This window comes from Sinocyclocheilus grahami, unplaced genomic scaffold (assembly GCF_001515645.1).
Source record: "Sinocyclocheilus grahami isolate Dianchi unplaced genomic scaffold, SAMN03320097.WGS_v1.1 scaffold627.1, whole genome shotgun sequence".
NCBI classification, from domain to species: domain Eukaryota; kingdom Metazoa; phylum Chordata; class Actinopteri; order Cypriniformes; family Cyprinidae; genus Sinocyclocheilus; species Sinocyclocheilus grahami.
Window position 1 is genome coordinate 441,434 of NW_015505806.1, and position 17,552 is coordinate 458,985.

Genomic DNA, 17,552 nt, shown 5'->3' on the forward strand with positions numbered 1-17,552 from the left:
CTGTTTAGTAAAATGTGGACTAGCTTTGACTCTTCCTGCTGACTTGAATGGTGATGCTTCCCGTTTGTCAGTTGATGGCCTTTCATTTTTAACCAGAAATGTGCACGCTGCTTTTCTGATGTTCACTGAAGTTTTCCGTGTCTTTTTCCCGTGTCTCTTGAAATGTTTCTGTTTTGAATCGTTGTTACCAAAGGTGAGACACATGAGGAAAAAATAAACGATCAGTTGTGGGACTATATTCTGTCATAAATCGCATATCATTCATTGCTGAACTTTCTACCGTCCATTACTGTAAATGAAAATAAATTACTGGTTGATATGTCCCGATCTCAATAAAGTTTACACACGCTTTTGGTCCGTGAATTAGATCTCACTCGGGACGCGCGCTGTCTGTGGAGGTTTGGCCAGGACCGGTTCCAGAATTAAATCAACATATTTTATGTTCCGTCCATTGCCAATCACTGCTATTTCGAGAGTAAATCCCGCATAAGTATGCGGACGTCATTCCCGAAACTTTGCAGGATGTAGCCTATGTGTCCGAAAAACGAAAGTTTCATACAAATTCAGAATGGATTATACCCTAGAAAGTGCGCAAAGAGCGCTCCCTTTATCACTAAAAAGCGTCACTCATCTTCTTTCATCCCGATCTTACAAAGTTCCGTTATAATCGGTGACGCTCTCTAAACTGCACAATGAATCTCTTATTTACATCACGTCTGCACTTAGTCATGAGATGATTCACGAGCGTGCAAAACTACACTAAAAACTGCAGTGCTTTCAGCGGTGAGTGAATTCTGACAAAATGTTTCTGATTGGCCATTGCGTTCAAGAAATCAACAGATATGTCTGTTAATGTCGGCTACATTGCTCAACACTGCAAAAACACGTTGAAGGTATTTAGCGCTAGGCTAAGTGTGCTTTTCAAAACTTTGAATCAATTGCTTTTCAAAATGATTTACTGTCTTCAAAGCATTCGAAACGCCACATGTTGGTGATGCCTGCTGGTCAGAACAGTATAAATACAACAAAATACCCGCTGGTGGCGAACCACCAAAATTTCAAAGCATCGTGAAACAGTTCTGACATAATGAAGCCTCACTTACTGAAATAATATGATTTTGACAGCTTGCAGCGTGCTCCGAATCATTGATTCAAAACAAAACGATTTGCAAAGGTTTCGAAGCCTCACAAAACAGTGTTTCGAAAGCGTCCATCGCTAGTTCACGTACTTGGAAGAGTATGTTTCAGGCCGTAAGTGAAAAGTACAATCAATAAATACACCTGTATACAAGACAATGAAAATATATGGTACAGTGCGGAATGAAATGAGCTTTTGTGCTGTTCGGTTAAAGCTTTTGATGATTAATGCATGCTCTGCTCGCAGCAGGACAACCAAAAACAACACACTGCTTTTTCCACACTATCAAGCCTAAGCACACAACCCATAAAACACTGTTTACACTGAAAGACAAATGGCAGATGAGAGCGAGGTAGATGGGGAGAGAGGGAGGACGTTGTGTGGCTAGGGCAGCTAGGTAGTCTTGAAGGTCACAGCTGTGCTTTGCAGCTCCTTTGTTGGACTATATTTAGCGTAGCCCATCTGATCTGGAGTAATGGAGGAGACAGAGAGAGAGACGGGAAAGAGAAAAGGACTCCAGGTGCACCACCGCCATTGAGGCACTCCAAAAATCGGCACGTGGCCAAAGATGACAGGTCCGGCCCGTGACCTTCATTGTCACCGTAAACAATAGCGGGCGACATCCACGGACTGCAGAAACTCTCCATCTCTGCAGGACCGGGCCGCCACATGTGGTCCTGTTTTATTCATGACCATGACGAATATCTTTCCCAGCAATTACTGTGTGGCTCAATAAAAAACCTTGGCTGATGACATTGAGGTACAATGGGTTATGCCACACACTTATCCTCAAAGTATTAAAGCCATCACTGTCCACTTGAGGGTTTTCACAGATCCCATGATCCATAAAACCGTCTATGAGAGAAAAAGAAATTGCGGTTACCAATTATCCTCTATTTCGAAGAAATATTACATTCTGGGACGGGAATTTGATGAGTATTTTGGTCTACTGGTCTACTGTAATTCAGTAGTTCTCCAACTGGTTTTGAATCAGGACCCAAATTTTCCATTGGAATTTAGTGCCTACCTAACAGTACCATTTTTTTAAAATACAAAACTATAAAAATGTCCTATTTTATTCCTTGAAATGTATAAAAATTACTGGTTTCGAGAATAAGAGCATGTTCATGTTGGCATCTGCCTAATTTGGTTTGCGGCCCCCAAGTGCCCAAGGAATTTGCACCAAAATATTGGTCTGACTGGATGTTGTACAGACATCATAATCACACAAACTTTTGTCCTGCCTTTCATGAGTTGATCCTACTTATTTTGCAAAGCACCAGTTTCAAAACACTGGTGTGATTCTCTAGTTTTCAAATCAAAGAGAAAAGGGAGGAAAGAACTTGGTAGGACGTCTTAAAACACAGTCTTTCCTATTTGTTAACTGACTGACAATCCTGCTTTTCCACTCTATTTTCCACTAAAATCGACTTTGAAAGAGCAAGTGGAAAAATGCTGGATCTTGCTCTTTCACTCTTAAAAGGTTCAAACAAAGGAGGTCTACAATACTTCCCAAAGGCAGTTGTTCAGCAAATGCCATCTGACTAATCCCTCTGAAAGCACCATGACTCCTCTGACTGGCTGATGGTACCATAAGAATGCCAACAGACCCAACTTTGTGACATGAAAGGTAGCAGTTTTGATTTATATGCATGTATCTACTCTTATGTTCTCAGGGTGACAGGAAATTCTGCTGCATGTTCTCAAACATCCAGTCTAACAGGGTTCTCTCAAAGTTGTGACCAAACGTCTTCCATATAATTCCATAGAATGTTTGTTAAAACTTGTGTGTTCTAGAACTTTGCACAAAAGCATTTATACATTGTTCATGTAATGTTTTGTCTGAAACATATTAGTTGGATGTTCAACTACTTGTTTCAGAATGTTCATAGAACATTCAAAAGTAACATTTCCATAATGTTTGCAAAATGATGACAGTTTCGTAACTTAATGGGAATGTTAAGTAAACATTTTTAGAACAGCTAGGAACCCTTCTTTCCACTAACAGTGCCATGCCCATTCTGGCACCATTTCACTTTCCACCTAAGAAAAGTTGGATCTGGGACGTAAAAATTGGCTTCTCGAATAGTTCCAGTCCGTTAAATCCATTGGTTCCATCAGGAATTCAGTGATGACGTCCATACCACAAAAGGCTTTCAAACCAACAACAATCTAGCTGGATTGAGGGGCAAAAAGGCAGCTGCCTAAGCTTTCAGGACGCAGCCTCTGTCTTCAAAGATTCCAATTTTTGGTGACTTTTCACACACAGTGCAGGTGGTGCTTCAATCCTCTTGGACGACTTTCAAGGATGGTTGGCTGAGCAGATGTGCCAGTATTACCGAGAACTCTCTGAGGCAGAGAAGAACTACTACAAAAGATGTTAAAAGCAGCATGTTTTCACCTGCACCGCTAAACTGACAGCACAGGTCCTTTGGAGTATGTGTGTATTTGTTGTTTTTCGACAGACACCCCTATTTTAGTTTTCGCTCAGTAGAAAAGAGGTAACACACAGCTGAGACCAGTCCTTTGAATTCGCATTAGAAGTGAGAATAAATGGATGGATGTTTGATGTCACAGATGCATGCTGGGATTGGGCATACAAACCAACAAATGTCCTGTTCCCAAGTTGGTTTGTTGGGCTTCAGCCAGAGGTGAGAGATGTTGGGATGATGAAATGAACAACTAGCTCAGGTAAAGCAAGAACACCATTTCAGCACACTACACACACATTAGGTTACACCAATTTGAGAAGCGCCCACATCACATGCTTTAATGCAAAGCTTACAAAAGCGTTAGTTTGGTTAGCTATGTTCGGGACGCTGCGTTAACCGGACCCAAACACTTACACTGGCCGGGTTCTCTGAGCCGTCGGCCCTGTGGCCCTGATTCAAAACAAGAATCAGAAGAAACTTCATGAACACTCACACACCTGAGGATCTGCAAACATGTGTGTGGTCAAATCTGGCTTGTGGGAAGTGTGTAATTTCTTCGCCTAAAACATATTGTTCGATAACAGTAAGCAACCCTCATTGGAGCCTAAAGATGTCTATTGGGCAGCTCAAAGAAACAAACAAAGCCTGTTTTCATAGTGCCAGAGAGTTTAATCTCTTCATAAGTAAACCTTCAAATGGCCTACTGATGCTTCAAAGTATTTTACCAGCGAAAAAATTACGCACTTCACCTTTAAATTTAGGGTTTCATTTAGGAGGCTGGCACATTTGCAGGGAGATGAAATTCCTCCCTTCCTCTACCGCTGTCACACCCTGGTTTATCTATCTAGGACACTTCCAATTTACAGGAGCGTTTTGTCAAGCGCTGCGGTACCGTCTGACAGAGGCTTCTCTCATCATCACTCTCTCTCGTCACAAGGCTGTTCTCAAATCAGCGGTGAGCAGGCCTGCAGCTCCAGCTCTTGAAGCTGAAATACACCTCATTCTGATGAATATTATAAAGACAGGAGGACCTAAATATTGAGGTGAAAAAAACTCGAAAACCAACTATTTGTAGATTATTTGGCTCCGAAAAGTGGTACATTTACGTCACGTGAATCGGACCTCTGATTTCATGTTTACTAAAATATCTTGTATGGCAGCATCCAAAGAATTTGAGAAAAACAGCAAGGCTATCTGACCTGCCATTGCTGATCTGTGGTGGAGAGTGTCTAGAGTGGTCCGAGGGCTCGGAGCGGCGGTCCGGAGAACGAGAGCGGCTGCTCCTCTTCCGATTGTGGGATCGGTTAGAATGATCGGAGGCCACGGAGTGGATGTCTGAAATATCTAACAAAGAGATCAAATGATTTCACACCATTACAGGTGTTATGTTACAGTTATTGCTATTGGAATATTGTATTCCCTAAAAGATCCAAATGGAATAAAATAAGAATACACTCAAAATTGCATATTTAAATAAATTTGTAAAAAAAAAACACAAAATAATTCAATTAGTATTTTGTCTTGTTTCCCAGTAACAACAACAAAAATAGTCTAAACATCATTAAGGCAAGACACATTTATTTTAAATTTTTTATCTAATAAGTTTTAGTAATGTTGTTGTATGCATTGGTCATTATTATATATATACAAGTTTACAGCACAAGTCTGAGAGCACTAGTGAAAATGCTTTTAATTTGCCTTTTTCTAAATTAAAACAAATATTTTTGTAATTATATATGAAGTTCATTTGCAAAAACCGATAAACGCCACATGGGAAAAAAAAAAAAAGAGCTGATTGCCGTGCATTATTCTCCACATATAGCGCGATCTGAACCCTAAACACGAAAGTTTACAGCACAAGTCTGAGAGCACTAGTGAAAATGCTTTTAATTTGCATTTTTCTAAATTAAAACAAATATTTTTGTAATTATATATGAAGTTCATTTGCAAAAACCGATAAACGCCACATGGGAAAAAAAAAAGAGCTGATTGCCGTGCATTATTCTCCACATATAGCGCGATCTGAACCCTAAACACGTTTTGTCCACTTTCAAGGCACCGCGATTTCACATTTTACTGCAGAAGCTGACCTTGTTGTTTTTGAACAGAAGCCGATAAAATCCATTTTAGCGAATCAGTGCACTGTATTCAGGTCAGGTGACAAGGCTACTTTCTTTTTGAAAAGATGTGCTAGCTGAGAGGAGTTTCGTCAAAGCTGACCAAAAGTGATCGAGAATAGATAATCCATAAAATGGATAAGACGAACTTGATGAACCTGTGATATCTTCTTCAGGGCGAAAAAGCTGAAACGTTTTCACTGAACCTTGTAAAAGCAGTGCGTTACAATGGTGAGGGAAAAGCTCCGTGTATTGCGTGTAATCACATCCATTCAGTTTATGATCACAACAACAACGTTTGTCAGGCATCTACATTGTCATCTGAGGAGATTACAGAGTTATCTGCTTTTGCCAAAAAACGACTGTTGGGAGTTATCTGCTTTTGCTATAAAACAAACTTTTAATATGTAAAAAAACATACTTTCAACTTTTCAAATTTAATTTTGTAAATTACCTGTATTTGTTTAAGTTATTATTACTTAATCAAAACAACCCAACAACTGCAGTTTGATTGATATTACTTGGAATGCGCAATAAAAAAACTTGATTTCTCAAAAAAAATAAAAATGGAGTTATCGGTTTTTGCAAATGAACTCTTCATATTTTATTGTAATCATTAAAATCAACTTTTTATTCAACTTAAATACATTTTCTTAAAAAAAAAAACTATTGAAAACATTTAGATTAAATTCGAAAAAGTGTAAATTTAAAAGCATTTTTCAAAAGTGGTCTCAGACGTTATTAATTTCTCTCATTTGAATTAAAAACATTATTATTAAATTTGAAAAATGCAAATTCACTAGTGGTTTCAGACTTTTGAAACCACTGTACATTCAATTCAATTTATTTAAAAATATTTTAAATGTAATAATTTTATGGATCATGCTCCAATTACTCAAAAAAAAAAAAAAATTTAGTCAGTTGATTATATAACATATTATATCATGTATTTATTTTTCAGCATATTTAGTTTTAAATTATTTAGAAACTGCATTGATTTATTTAAAAGTGCAAATTAAAAGCATTTACAGACTTTTCAGTCTCAGACTTTTATTTATTGATATGTGATCATGTTGTTTCGTGCAGCATTTTCACTTTCATTGTGGACAGACCAGCTGGAAACTTGTCATGTTAAGGCTGTTCACACCAAGGACAATAATTATAATGATAAAGTTGCACTGAAGTCTACATATACAACTCTAACGACACAGATATATGTGTGTGTGTGTGTGTGTGTATATAATTAATTTTAAATAAATTTATAAATAATGTCTGCGACCATTAGTGAAACTTTTTGGGCATTTTTTTTTCATCTCTAAAACATTCTCACAGGTTTTAGAGCAAAATAAATGTGGGTATTTAAATTTGCACTTTCCTAATTTAACACAAGCTCTAAAACATTCTTTTATGGATTTTAGTCCAAAATAAATAAATAAAAGTAGGTCTTTTAATTTGCACATTCCTAATTTAACACAAATGTTTAAATATTGTTTTATATACTTCTGTAATAAAAATACAATGAATTAATTAATTAATAAAGTCTGAGACCACTCGTGAAAATATTTTCAATATGGACTTTCCTAATTTAACAAATTTTAAACAAAATTACAAATTAAATAAAAACAAACAAACATGCAAGCAAAAAAAGTCTGAGACCACTAGTGAACATTTTGGGGCATATTTTTCATCTCTAATGTTACTCTAAAACATTCTTTTATGGATTTTAGCGCAAAATAAATAAATAAAAGTGTTGTCTTTTTATTTGCATTTTCCTAATTTAACACAAATGTTTAAATAAATAAATGAATAAAGTCTGCAACCACTAGTGAAACTTTTTGACCATTTTCAGTCTCTAAAATGTTCTTTTATGGATTTTAGTGCAAAATACATAAAAGTGGGTCTATTAATTTGCATTTTCCTAATTTAACACAAATATTACATTTATATATATATATATATATATATATATATTGTATTTTTGTAATAAAAATAATCAATCAATCAATCAATTAATTAATAAAGTCTGAGACCACTATTGAAAATTTGTGGGCATATTTTCATTACTAATGTGTCTCTAAATCATTCTCTTATGGATTTTTGCACAACATAACGTTAACGTTAAAGTTAACACAAATGTATAAATAAATCTGAGACAATTCATCAAAATATTTTCAATCTGCACTTTCCTAATTTAACACAAATGTTTAATTAAAAGTACAAATTATACAAATAACTAAAAACTCTGAGGCAATTTTGAAAATATATCTCTCACTCTCTCTATAAATATTTCCATTCTATGTAAATGACCTTGTATGTTATAATGCTAATTTGACACGGCATGATTACTTTCACATCAGAGTTTCTTTCCCCTATGGATGATGAGTCTGTGTCTTAATGCAAGAGGAGACCGAAAAGAACAAATGAAAAGGGGGATACATACTATTTTTGCATTCTTGCCACTTTTCCGAAGTTGTTGCACTGCATATGCGTGATCCACGTTATCCATGGAGACGGCGTTAACCATCACCACTCTGTCATTCTCCCTGCCGGGGGCAAAGAGAGCAGAAAGCAGTAAGCAAAAGTGCCACTCCAACTGATCTCAACACAAGATGGAGCAAAGCTTGATCAGCAGCCCTGTGTGCTCATGCGTTTACATGTTAAGAAAATCCATCAGGGTGAAGAGCAGTTTTCAGATAACTTGATACAAATAAATGATATAATAGATTAAATAAACAATAAATTTTGGAGTAATTAGAGCATTCTGGGAAATAAAGACTTTCATCATGGTCCATAAATGTAATATATTTATTTGAAAATAAAATAAATATACAGTGGGGTTAAAAGTCTGAGACCACTAGTGAAAATGCATTTCATTTTGTCCTAAATTTGAAAAATACAATGTTTCAATACAAATTAAATAAAGTACCGAAAATGCTTTTTTATTTTAATACAAATGTTTTGATGCAAATAAAGTAATATTTAAAGAGTACTAGTGAAAATGCTTTGAAATGACACTTTAATACAAATGTTTTTGACACAAATTAATAAAAAAAAATAATATTTTGAGTGCACTAGTGAAAATGCTTGTAATTTGCACTTTTCTAATTTAAATGAATGTTTTAAATACAAATTAAATAAATTAATATTTTGAGTGCACTAGTGAAAATGCTTTTAATTTGCACTTTTCTAATTCAAATGAATGATTTAAAGGGTCATGAAACCCCAGACTACTTTTTCTGAGATTTTAGCAGAGGTGTTTGTGTTGCACATCATAGAAGACAATGTTAGCATCCGATAATTTTAACTGTTGTAGAAAACTGGATAATTTTAAGCTTTTTTGCGCTATTTTCATCTTCCGGATTTAAAATCTACATTGTGTTGACGTCACAATTTGTGATTTTAGCGTTTTTTAAAACTGTGGTCTGAACTAACCAGTGCTGAAACGGGGGTTTCATGACCCTTTAAATAAAATTTTTATAAATTAATATTTGGAGTGCACTAGTGAAAATGCTTTCATTTGCACTTTTCTAATTTAAATGAACGTTTTAAATACAAATTAAATAAATTAATATTTTGAGAGCACTAGTGAAAATGCTTTTAATTGGCACTTTTTTAATTTAATACAACTGTTTTCGATACAAATAAATTAATATTTTGAGAGCACTAGTGAAAATGCTTTTAATTGGCACTTTTTTAATTTAATACAACTGTTTTCGATACAAATAAATTAATATTTTGAGAGCACTAGTGAAAATGCTTTTAATTGGCACTTTTTTAATTTAATACAACTGTTTTCGATACAAATAAATTAATATTTTGAGAGCACTAGTGAAAATGCTTTTAATTTGCACTTTTTTGAATTTAATACAACTGTTTTCGATACAAATCAATTAATATTTTGAGAGCACTAGTGAAAATGCTTTTAATTTGCACTTTTCTCATTTAAAACAAATGTTTTTATACAAATTGGGCATGACCAATTAATATTCTTGTTGGAAATAGCCCATAGCATTTTTAAGTGTAATTAATAAAAATTGTGTTTTAATAAAAACAGTCATGTTATTTAAATATTGAATTTCATTCGATTTTATCAAAATGCATCAAATTCAGGAATGAAACTGGAGCTGAATTGGCATTGTCATGGTAAAGCGGGTCAGAGAGGAGTCTTACTGCAGCAGGCCCTCGGCTGTAAGACTATAAATGTAAAAAAAAAAATGTTTTGCTTAGTTTCCTCGTAAAAAATTCTAAATACCCATGCAATATAAGTTTAGCTGAAGAGCAACATTTCTTTTGGTTTCTCTCCTGTTTTGTGGCACTTCCTATTAAAATAAGTTTGGACAGAATTTACTTTATTTTAGCCAAAGGTTATAGTTTACATCAAAGTTGCAACCATGACTTGTTACTTTGAGTCTTGATTTCATGAGGTCTTTAAAACAAGCTAAATAATCTGTTAATGGAATGCAATAAAACACATTTATATCATAAATAATATAAGATATAAACAAGATATTCACTGACAAGTAAAACAAGACAATATCCTCCGAATGATTCACAAATCAACAGAGACGATTAAATTCTCACCCTGTGTAGAGTTACAGTGTGCTGTTCCCATATTACCGTCTCCTCCATTGCAGCACTCTGCATTGAGAGAAAAGGGAAAAAAACACATAACAGAAAGAAAGAGATTAATAGAGAAACACACAAATCGTTAGATTACCATCAACAAGTTTAATTGGTTACATTCCCACGCGGCCTAAAGGATGCAGATGCATTCATTAAAATCAAGCGGGTTACACACACATTCAGAAATGTCTTTGAAAGAGTCTCTGCGCTTAACATCCGTAAAAGCATCCCTAGAGTGTAAATGATCTTCCTACACGTTATGTAACAGACAAGAAAACAACAAAGGTGGTGCATCCTCATGCTAGGATTGAGGAGAAGAAAGGACGGGGAAAGATGTCTCTGCTGACGTCCAGCGAAGCTACCCGAGGTGCTCAAGCACTGATTTATTCATTTCTCCAAGGCTTCTGCAATGCAGTCACCACACATAGCAGATTCACACAGTCATGGCAACAACACCAGCGCCGCACAATTGTGCTCCTATAGAAAATAAGATCACTGGGAAAAACCGTCACGATCTAATCGCACGTAGTTGTATGTAAGCCATAATGGTTGTTACCGCAAAATAAACAGCAGCAGGGTGAAGCGGAGGGATTAAACGTGAGCTTCATGGTTTAAACTGTGAGCATGAAGGATGGTGGGTTGTAGCTCTAGAAACTGTGCCACCCACTCAATCACGCCCGTTGGCAAGACCTTAAGTGAGGAAATCCTTGAAGGATGAGGAATGTCAGTGGTGTCAGGGCCGGAGACAGCACCTGGCAGGATATCCACCCCTTCACTTACACACACACACACACACACACACACACACACATCTATTAATAGGGATTCTTCACTCTCTCCTCATACAAGATTCTTCATTTCACTAAAGACTAAATCTGTCATTGTGATCAAGAAGACCACGTATAAGATCCCTGAACATTTGTTAAACCTTCAACCTAAATTTACAAGGATGTTTATTTACTGTATGTTTTGGGAGGGACAAAAACAACTTTTCCGTGTTAATAAGGCATATTAACACACAAAGTTAAAATAAGCAATAATAATAAAAATTCTCATGTCAACTGTAGCCAACTAGACTCAAAAATGTTTACAAAAAAATGAAAACATATATACTAAGATTCTAGATAAAATCAACTAAATGAAAAAAATAAGGAAAAATATTTTATAATATTAAAAATATTATTCTAATACTAAAAAAATTCCCATTATAAAAAACAATTACTTATATACTTACAGTAGAAAGTAGCCTAAGCATTAGATACTGAAAAAAAGTAACTTATACTCAAAATGAGTAACAATTATATTTCCACTTTATTTTAATTTATTTTACCAATGATAACAACACTGTATAAAACATACAATAATAAACAGCATTATTTAATTTATCAATAAATTACCATTAAAGTCTAATGGCTCAAATATGAGACACACACACACACACAAAACAAATTCTGACCATAATTCAGGCTTTACAGTATTAAATGATCCCAAACATCCAACAGGACCATTTTCAGCATGCAACAGTAAGGAGTGTGTCTGCAAATCCACAGATGCAGTAGGCTGGATGTTTAAAATGGAGAAGGTTTTTGTAACAAATGGAAACGGTGATGAGAGGTTGATGGCCTTCTGACCTCACGGTGATAGATGAAGGATGAATGACGTCCCCGTGTCACATCGTCACAAGCTGAGAGATCAAGTCTCAGTCCATCCGTCTGGTGCCTTTGACCTCGCAGATAATAACTCCGGTCTCGTCCGCTTCACAGCTGTGAGCTCCCTTTACGTCGGGCCGGTCTCAATCCGCACACATCTTGTTAGCGCACAGCTAGTTAAACAGATCTACTACGATCTGACAGCAAGAGTTATGGTTATCGGTCTCTTGCCAAGGCTAAAAAAACAGCTGTAACTCAACCGCACTCTGATCCCTTTAATCTCAACTGTGTTTTATAAAGCGCCCGTGAACGAATTCAGAAGATCAAGCAGTTTTGCTTCGACTAGCACGCTAATCTGACCAAATGAAGTATGTCGAAGAGAGGGACTCATTGGTCAAAACTCTGCAATCTTTTTGTGATACACTTTGTGGTCTTTTATTCACCATCCATATTTGTGGTCTCTATCAGGACAGGTTGAATATTCCGTTCCCTTCCGGACAATCTGACGCTCCTCCCTGTATCTCTCTCGTAACGTCAGCACATCAGCCAAACAAGCTCCGTCTGACGATTATAGTGTAATGAAACATGACTGACGGGGTAGGAATTCATATCAAACCCACAGCAAGAAATAATAGGGAGGGAGGGAGGAGAGAGAATCTGAGGGCAGTGCGTTGTGGGAAATGTGCTGACCTAGGGGACAATTACTGCAAGCTCAACCCTTCACCTGTGCCCTGCATGACAATGAGGAGCTGCTGGGATTGATCGGGTGCTATTAACATATCCTGCATCTCTACGAGGCTTGTTAAAGCCACAGCTACTCTCAGCGGCATAGTGGTGCTGTACGAAAACATAAGCTAGACAAAGCTATAACTTCAGTCGGGATTGATGACATATTAATTTTTTGTGATGCAAATAAATATGAGGCCAACTAGTCAAATCAACTACAATCTAGCGGCAGTGCTCAAATAAAGATGAATTTGGAGCCGCAATTTCTTTAAGAAGGTTTTAGCATGGCATGATAAACGTTAAAAACAGATACTTTCAGAAATGTTACATTCTGTTACATAAACATTTTTCTGTAACACTTACATTCTGTTTTGTTCTGTCCAGCTGTGCATTTGATCAAAGAAACTGCAGGGTCAGTTACTTAAAATTGAACATTGAATGAGCAACCTTGTTGTTGATCTTTCAAATGACAAAACTTTGAGAATATATTTGTCAATATAATTACAGTAGACAAAAATAAAATAAGGTTTAATTATTATTATTATATAATTATTATTACCATCATCAAAAAATGGATATTAGAGCTTTATAACATTAATAAAATCAAATAAATAAAACAGTAAAAACTAAAATAATTTGCTAAAAGTGAATTTTGGCATCACAACAATGAACAATGTGAAAAAACAGATATTAACTTTTGATATACATTTTTAGTTTGCTATAGATTACATTCAAGTTTTATTAAATGATTACTTTAAAAAAATTTAAGAATTTTAAGAAAGCAGCACAACCGATTTCAACATTGATGATAATAGGAAATGTTTCTTGAGCAGCAAATCAGCATATTAGAATGATTTCTGACGGATCATGTGACACTGAAGACTAGGGCTGGGTATCGATTCAGATGTCCCGATTTGATTCTCGATTTTTTTTAATTACATTCCGTGACTATAGTTTTAATACAAATGCTATTGATATTTCTAAAAAAAATAACAGTAAACATCAGTTTACAAATGGTGAATTAATAAAAAGAAATTAAGAACCACATGCCTGTATTTTTTTTGTATAGGGTCCTTTTTTAAACAATAATAGGGCCCCATAAAATGTTTAAAATGTAATTTTTCTGGTAATCAGATGAAGGCATAAAACATTACTTTAATTTATCATAATCAAATGAAAATTAAACCATTTTATTTTTTTGGCAAACAAAGTGCTGCACAACAGAGGTCTACTATTAAAATAAAAAAGAAAACAATGTGATTATTCCTTTAAAAATAAAGATTTATTCATATTTATTAGAAGTAGTAGCATTGAGTCTTAAGACTGCTAAATAGTAATATATTCTGACAGTTTCTTAACGTTAAACTAAACTTTTATTTTGACGGGGTGCCGTGAAGAACTTGCAGCTGCTGTGTATGTGATATGACGGTAGTTTTCTCAAATGAAACGGTAAAATGCTAAAGAAGTGACTCTCAGAGCAGCTGGAGATGACATTCGTGTTCATATCATCATATAGTGTGACGGCAGAAGCTGAAATCACTGCGAGCGTCATCCACGCTTTAGTATGTGTGTAGTAAACAAAACAGTGCGCCGCGCCATCCACCATTCATTCATTGCGGAAATCATGGCGTACTACGCGTGATATCAGATGCTTACGCAGATTTATAATATATACTATAGTATTTATAGTATTACTATAGCGTTTCACCTAGGGCTGGACGATATGGCCAAAATTTATATCACGATATATTTCTTAATTTCGGTCGATACGATATAATTCCGATATCGATATGAACACTATTAAAAAAGCCTCATAAAAACGGCCAAGAACCAGGCTGAATCATAGAAATCTACCGTACAAGAAACCAAACAGCACAGGGAGACGGTAATCCAGCGAGTTAAAGCCTCAAGAGTGACTGTAATACCACAAGAGAACGTCCTTGAAAGAGGATTCACATGAACTGTTTATTTGTCTTCTCGAAGATGCATTACATACTCTGAGGCAGCATTTTAAAGGGATAGTTCACCAAAAAATAGAAACTCTGAAATCATAATTTACTCATGTTGTTATGTGCAACACAAAAGAAGGTATTCAAGACATGTCTGAGTGATTTTTCTGTCCATATAGAGAAAGTCAATGTGGCCCAATATGGTTTTGAAACATTTGAGACATTCTTCAAAATATTTTCTTTAATGTTCTGCAGAAGAAGTCAGTCATATGGCCTGGAACAACATGAATGATATTTTTATTTTGGGGGGAACTATCCCTTTAAGGCATAAAAAGGCACATTCTCTGTATGAACAACAATTTTATATTTAGTTTTTTAAGTTAAAATATCTTGTTTTGGCCAAATGTCTAGGCAACATCACATGTACTCTTTATAGAAAATGCAATTTCATAACACACTGTGACAAGCTCAATAAAAATAATTTAATATAATTTAAATGTAATGCATCATTATGTGTCCTTTGCATGGAATGCAATCCCAGAAATGCTCTGCAAAAAGTTCAGTGGAAAATTATAATTTTTTTTTAATGCTTATTAACTGAGCATTTAACATAACGTGCTAATGTCGAACTCAAATCAACTTAAAATCAATCGTGATTCATTTGGGGTTGCTGCATCAATTCATCAACCCGCTCAAGAAGAGAATTGCTCGTCTGAGGAAAGACGTGATGACAAGGTTATGAAACAATCATTTTTCTGAAGACGCGACCACTTTGAATGGCTTTTGGGGTGTTTTTGAAGCATTATCATTATATAAGAGTTGTTGTTTGCCATGTAACCAAAGTATTAACTTGTGATGGACAAGACAACAGCTTACAATGTAAATAAAAGTTTGGTTGTAAATACCATGGTTGAGAAATACTCGAGTGAAGAATTGGTTCCCTTTCAATTCATGAGTCGCAATTAGTGATGCACCAAAAACTTCGGTTTTGGCAGGATCTGGTGGCCAGCTGCAGTATAGGTCATAAACCCCACCCTCTCCATGTAATTGAATGGGATGTGAGCCAAATTAAATAATCTAATTACACTTCAAATACATTTTTCCTAAAGATGGTTTCCATAATTTTAGTTCCAGTATAAAAATGGGGTGTGGTGTCATGATTGTGAATTTACGATTGGGTCTGCAGGAGTTTGGTCGGGACTTTGATACCGCAGCTCCACCTCACGATCAATACTGCACAGACTCGGGCTCCAAACAAATCCCTACTGTGCAGAATCTGGCTCCAAACTGGGCTCCAAACGAATCAATACTGCACAGACTTGGGCTCTAAAAGAATCACCACTGCGCAGACTCAGGCACCAAACGAATCACTACTGAAGTGCACTACTGTGCAGACTCTGGCTCCAAACCGGGCTCCAAAAGAATCAATACTGCGCAGACTCGGGCTCCAAATGAATCACCACTGCGCAGACTCAGGCTCCAAACGAATCACCACTGCGCAGACTCTGGCTCCAAAAGAATCACCACTGCGCAGACTCTGGCTCCAAACGAATCACCACTGCACAGACTCAGGCTCCAAACGAATCACCACTGCACAGACTCAGGCTCCAAACAAATCACCACTGCACAGACTCAGGCTCCAAACGAATCACCACTGCGCAGACTCGGGCTCCAAACGAATCACCACTGTGCAGACTTGGGCTCCAAACAAATCACTATTGCACAGACTCAGGCACCAAACTAATCACTACTGAACAGGCTCGGGCTCCAAAAGAATCACTACTGCACAGACTCAGGCACCAAACGAATCACTACTGAACAGACTCGGGCTCCAAAAGAATCACTACTGTACAGACTCAGGGTGCTTTCACACCTGGCCTGTTGTTTCGGAACCTGGCGCGTTTCCCCCCTTAGCTCGGTTCGTTTGGGCATATGTGAACACGGCAATCGCGCTCGGATCCGTGCCAAAACAATCGGTCCGAGATCACCTGAACGAGGTGGTCTCGGCTCGATTGAAAACGAACTCTGGAGCGGTTCGGTTGTAGTGAGAAAGCAATCCGATCCAACGGACCAACGAACCAGGCTATATCACAATTTATGATGGGTAATTACGTAAGTTCTGTGAAAAGCATCAGCTTTGTTGTTTTGCTAATACTTCAAAATGAACCTGTGAATGTCTGTGGGTGAGCACGTCTTCGCCATTAAAAATCAAAGCGCACTTTATTTTATAATGCCGTCTTATTGCTCTTCCTTGTAGGTGCATTTTTAAAATGTTTTCCCGATCAATCCTGGACTCCTGCTCAAAATGATAAATTATTATAACGACAGCTACAAAAAAACAAACAAAAAAACAACAACAACAACAAGCCCGCGAAGCTGTTATCATTCTATCCTGACTGATGACATGCGTGACGGCTAGTGGAATCCCAGAAAAATAAACCGTGGAACTTTGACCAATGAGAGAACAGTTTACTCGCACGTGACTTGTATTAACAAATTTGGTCCGTTTAGAAACTTTACCATGTGAAAGCGAACCGCACCAAGAATAAAAAGCAACATTGTAATAATTTTAATCCCTGTTTCGGAACAAAGCAATCGATCTACAGGTGTGAAAGCACCCTCAGGCACCAAACTAATCACTACTGAACAGAGTCGGGCTCCAAAAGAATAACTACTGCGCAGACTTGGGCTCCAAAAGAATCACTACTGCGCAGACTCAGGCTCCAAATCACATCATTGGCACAAGATGACAGCAGCCATACTGGGATGTTTTGGATAAAATTTTTTATAGTGGAAAGAAGTGGTTTTGACTGTGTCAGTGAATATTTTGTGCACACAACATGGATATGCTACAAAACATGCCAGCACTGTGGACGCACTTCACCATCACCAAAAATGATGGTTAAGAAGTAATATGT

At 36.5% G+C, this 17,552-nt stretch overlaps 1 protein-coding gene across 1 annotated transcript in view; it reads right to left on the bottom strand.

Annotated features, from left to right (window-relative positions):
* LOC107557981 (tight junction protein ZO-1-like) overlaps window positions 1-17,552 on the bottom strand; it is a 144,069-nt gene that overhangs the window by 26,521 nt on the left and 99,996 nt on the right. The window contains exons 5-10 of the mRNA XM_016241579.1: window positions 10,269-10,325; window positions 9,940-10,006; window positions 9,858-9,873; window positions 8,124-8,230; window positions 4,770-4,914; window positions 3,985-4,020 (exon numbers count right to left, since the gene is read on the bottom strand). Of these exons, the coding sequence (XP_016097065.1) occupies window positions 3,985-4,020; window positions 4,770-4,914; window positions 8,124-8,230; window positions 9,858-9,873; window positions 9,940-10,006; window positions 10,269-10,325 (428 nt within the window). The remainder of the gene's footprint in view (window positions 1-3,984; window positions 4,021-4,769; window positions 4,915-8,123; window positions 8,231-9,857; window positions 9,874-9,939; window positions 10,007-10,268; window positions 10,326-17,552) is intronic.